Source organism: Papilio polytes, unplaced genomic scaffold (genome assembly GCF_000836215.1).
Source record: "Papilio polytes unplaced genomic scaffold, Ppol_1.0 DF823934.1, whole genome shotgun sequence".
Lineage (NCBI taxonomy): Eukaryota > Metazoa > Arthropoda > Insecta > Lepidoptera > Papilionidae > Papilio > Papilio polytes.
In genome coordinates, this window is record NW_013525270.1 from 1,534,714 (window position 1) to 1,539,855 (window position 5,142).

The 5,142-nt window shown below is 35.6% G+C and overlaps 1 protein-coding gene across 1 annotated transcript in view; it reads left to right on the forward strand.

The window, feature by feature from the left end:
- LOC106101965 overlaps positions 1 to 5,142 on the forward strand; it is a 71,437-nt gene that overhangs the window by 62,742 nt on the left and 3,553 nt on the right. The window contains exons 5-8 of the mRNA XM_013281356.1: positions 1 to 80; positions 953 to 1,094; positions 4,040 to 4,192; positions 4,528 to 4,715. Coding sequence (XP_013136810.1) covers positions 1 to 80; positions 953 to 1,094; positions 4,040 to 4,192; positions 4,528 to 4,715 — 563 coding nt within the window. The remainder of the gene's footprint in view (positions 81 to 952; positions 1,095 to 4,039; positions 4,193 to 4,527; positions 4,716 to 5,142) is intronic.

Consider the following 5,142-nt stretch of genomic DNA (forward strand, 5'->3'; position numbering starts at 1 on the left):
CCCACACCGCCCGTGCGCACGCCGCACCCGCCGCATCTACCGCCGCTAGACCCACTCAATTGCCATCCCTTACATGCACGGTAATTATAGTTTCACAAGAGTACAATGTAGTCAAGGCGCTCTGCTTCTTTACTGTTACACTTAAAATTGTGTTCTACTCGTCGACTCGCACGGTTTGTCTTTAGTGAAAACCTCTAAAATATACTAAAAACTAATATACTAAAACTAAATATTTACTTCCCGAATATGTTAAAATCAAAGTGTAGAAATAAAATAAAATAAAAAAAATGAACACACACAATTACCTTTGTTTATTTATAATGACCAAGCAAATATTTCTTTACCTAAAAATTGTTGAAAAAGTTAATAATTCTAGCCAATAGATAATTTTGAAAAAACAATATGACCTAAAGTACTAAATTAAGACATCCAATTGGCAATTAATAATTCTGTAGATGTCGACCGTGGTAATCTAAACGAGCCTGGCCGTGTACTTTGAAATTAAAGGCGAGCGCAACCGCGGCCCCATTCCTTACATAGTATGACAAGATAATCAGAGAAACAAGCCCACATAAAGTTGTTACTACGCATACAAAGACGCACAGGAAACTCAATGTTAATTATGTCGTTCTAGTCCTTATTACGTAGTCATCTACTATAGATTCTATAAATACCTGAAATAGTACCAGAATACCTGACCCTTTTAAACATTGATATTAAGACCATTTTTATTAGTTGTAAAAAATCGATATCACACTGTCTTGACTATGTAAATCTTTCTTAGCCTGTATTTTATGCATACTTTCGGTACCTTCGCTTTTCATTTGCTCGGATTCATTACGATGGAACAGCCTATCTATTTCTCTAGCAAATGTATGAAAACATTTGTAATGTCCTATTACCTTTATTCTCATTTATACTATAGGATGTTTTAATTAAGACTTTATTGCAGGCTATCTCAGACAACTAGCAGTGCGACCACATCGTCGTCAGAAGGCAGGGGTCGACGTGAAGCGAGCCCTGAACCAGACAGACGGGATCTACACCTTCCAGACCTGGACAAACCGCTACCTGTCTACGATATACAGTATGGAGTGAGTACAACGATTTAAAACATTAACAACTTTATCAATGTAAACGAAAACGCTAGATACAATGTAAATAATTCGTTAGTCAGCTTTGATATATTGTTTTATTAGAAACTAACTGTTCCCGTGCGGCTTCATCCGCATGAATTTTGAAAATGTAAACAATGAAATAAAATTAATAGTAAATGTCAAAATGACAAGACATGACAATTCTTAGCAATCTTGCTTCCTTGATGTTGGCTGCAATTTATGGTCTCTTTCCCAGATTAGGGTATTTATCCAAAATATTTAGCTCCTGAGTTTAATGGCGTGAAAAAATATAGCCTAAAGCGTGACGTAGGTGTAGGGTTTTATATTAAAGAAAGAAATGTGTAAAAATATGCTAAATATACTGTAAAATCGCTGACATCTTAGGCAACACAGAAGTGTGTGTTTACGCTTTATTATAATAGTATAGATTCTTCTAGATAAATAATGAATGAATTTTTCATTTAATTACATGTAATATTGTCAAATACAGTCTACTACTAGTTTCCGTAGTTACTGATAATTTATTGAATAGACAATGACTATCAATGTAGGCAGTTTACATAATGTTACCATTATCGCTTTCATACGACCCTAAAGCTGTAGAATATCACGACTATGTTCCTAACAACGGCCTGTACATTGCTCTACAATACAAGTTATTGTACTGCGAATTGTACTGGTGATTAACACGTCTTTTTATGTGTGATATAGTATGAACAATGTAGTTTTAAATGCATATAAATACATTTAATACTTCCGTTTTTCGACAAGATTATACCAGAAATGTGCTAGAAGAAATAAAAAAAACTGACATGTAAACCTCTTTTTCCTACAATTTTTCTGTTATTCATTTTTTCTTTTTGATTCCTCTGAACGAAAATATTGCCAGGATTAAATCTGAAATAAATTAAAAATTTGAAAAAGAATGAAACTTCTTAGTACGCTTCTTCGTTTACATTTCACGTAGCCTTTAACAATTACAATAATAATTTTCATCCCAAAAATTCTTTGGGTAATTAAATATAAAGACCTATAAATTTAAACGGCTGCCGATTCAGAAGTAGCGGAGCAGTCATTGTGAAAAGTAAACGGTCGGGCAATTTCTTTTATTGATAGTCGCCATTAACGCTGCGAGTTTAGATATTCAACCCTTGAGAGAAAAAGCGGCCGGAATCGAAAACAAATCTGGCGTATTCGAATTAGATTTGTACAAAAAAATATTTTAGTATTCCAACGAATGCTATCAGTCGGGTTTTGCATAAAAAGTATTTTTTATGGAATTAATATAATCTAAAATTCTTTTGTAATTTCGACAAAAATTTGAGCAATATTTAAGTAAGTAACTAAACCTTATTGAAATTGGAAAATCATTTAAAAGGGCTAATATACAAAGAATTAATAGTAAAAAGGAAATTTATATGACTTGATTTATAATGTTATTTTTTATACAATAATGTGACAAACGAGCGAGATGCCGCCTAAATCCGCCAAAATGGTGAAGCGACCGCTGCCCATAGACATCCGCAATTGCAGATGCGTTGCCTACCCTAAATCGACGGAGGAGGAGACGCACCTAAAGAGGATATTTCCCCTTCCTATGCGTCTCCACTATCACATCCATTCCATTTCTTATAAGAAAAGGGTGGCACAGGAAAGGGACTAAAGTTGGGCCTCCGCCACCACACTCAGTAGACGAAACGCGGAATTGCTTCCACTTCACGCCTGTCTTTTGTGTTTCCTTAGACTTCTTTTATTTTCCCTTTAATATTAGTATTTTGTATCAAATCGATTCACACCAATTTAATGTCTTAAGAGAGTAACATTAAACTATTTTAAACTAAGAATAAAATATTAGAAACGATTAAGATAAATGTATTTCTCTTACATTAAGACGCGGGCTTGGTACTCTGTAATCCTCAGATATATCTTAGTTCAGTGAGTGGATCATCAATTAAAACAACTGTCGATCGCCTTGTTTTATCTCGATGCAATTAATCCTGAGTTTTCTTACACTTAACTAACTAATGCGTTTTTATTACACTCAAACTTTTATATTCCATTCATTATTGATATCCGCTATACAAACGAAGATCATAATATTGGCAATCTATACTATTGTAATAAAGCGTAAACACACACTTTTTTGTTACTTAAAATGTCAGCAATTATAGCATATTTTTTAATAATGCTTTTTGGAATAAAAAGCCCTGCACTTACGTCATGCTTTAGGCTATATATTTTCACGCCATTAAACATAGGGCATTAATATTTTGGATAAAAACCCTAATGTGGGAAAGAGACCATAAGTTGCTGCCAACATCAAGAAAGCCAAATTGCTATAGTCAGGTAATTGGTATTTTGACATTTGCAATTGATTATTTGACACATGTAAACAATAAAATAAAATGTTCATAGTTTTATGCGGATGAATTCGCAGGGGAACAGCTAGTTAATTGTAAAATGCGTACTTAATTGATTGAATATCCTATAGTCGGCTAGATAACCCTTTCCCATTTAATAAAACTATTTGTTCACGGCTGCAGGATGATGGATCGGTGGTGAGTAAATTATTCAATAGCTTTAGAGTATCAGCCGTTAAAAGTTGAATAATCCGTTTTAATTAAAACCTTCTGATGAAACACCGCTCCGTTGCCCGTACAAATTTTGCAAATGTATTTTCGAGTAATTACCCGTTCCTTGGAAGCGTCGTAATGAATGGATGGCTTTTGTTTTTATTACACTTATATTTGCTTCCACTGATTGTGTAACAATAATGCGAGCTGTTTTCCGTTGATAATATTGTTATTTGAAAGCTTAAAGTGCGAACTTTTTAATTACCTTTTTAAAACTGTAATCGCAGTCTAATTGACTGTCGTTATTCGACATTAAATTATTTAATAATATGTTCTTAATAATGGCAGGAATTCGACATAGTGATGACGAAGGTAAACGGTTCTCTGGGCTTTACTCTGCGGAAGGAGGATCACAGTGCATTAGGGCACTACGTACGCGCGCTCGTGCGGGAACCAGCGCTTAGCGATGGCAGAATACAACCAGGGGACAGGATCGTCGCGGTAAGGAAAACTATTCATAATTCTTTCTACTCCTTAGACCTTTGAGTAGTAATTCATCATCACCAGTTCACTGCGTTGCCACTGAGCGACTCGGAGTCTACCCTGAGTTAGAGTCAGGCTAACCACGCTGGCTCACTGATGGTTGGTTGACTTCACACATAAGTTTCAATTTCTTCGCCTATATGTGCAGGTTTCAACACGATGTTGCCTTCACCGTAAAAACTTCTATTAAATCACATTGGTACATGATGAGATTTGAATCCAAGACAAGTAGTAATTGCTGCAATATTCGCTAAAATTTATCCAACAGTAATGTTACATATGTTATATTTCAGGTGAACGATACGCCAATGTCCAACATGTCGCACACGGACGCGGTGTCGTTCTTGCGCGCGTGCGGCGCCGACGTACGACTGCGGCTGTACCGCGACCACGCCGCCACGCCGCTCTCACCTGTCTCACCTAAAGACGATGGACCTACTGACTCAGATCCACCACTCAATCGGCCTAAGCCACCTTTAAGGTACGTGACGTCATTGCCACTCGACCTACATATTATATATCATGTATACCTTAAGAATTGCAACTGAGTTTCGTTTCTACTCTAATCCAGATAAGTATTAAATTAAACACCGTCTGATCGGGTTCCCTTGATGTGGTACTAAATCTTATGCAAGATTCATAGCATTGAGTAAATTGTCGACATTGGTTTATGATAAAACGTAAGGTTTCCCTAGACATTGAACGGTTTCATTGAACTAATAATAATTGATTATGTCTCAATAGGCTAGGTTGTCGCTAATGCAAATTTAATCTACAAAAAAATCTTTTAACACATAAGTGTGAAGTTGAGACACGGTGATAAAGTCTTTTATAAGCCTGCAAGCTTAGATAGTAAACTTGTTGAATTTATTGCTTTACTCAATACTTGGATGGATGTTTGTGAGAGT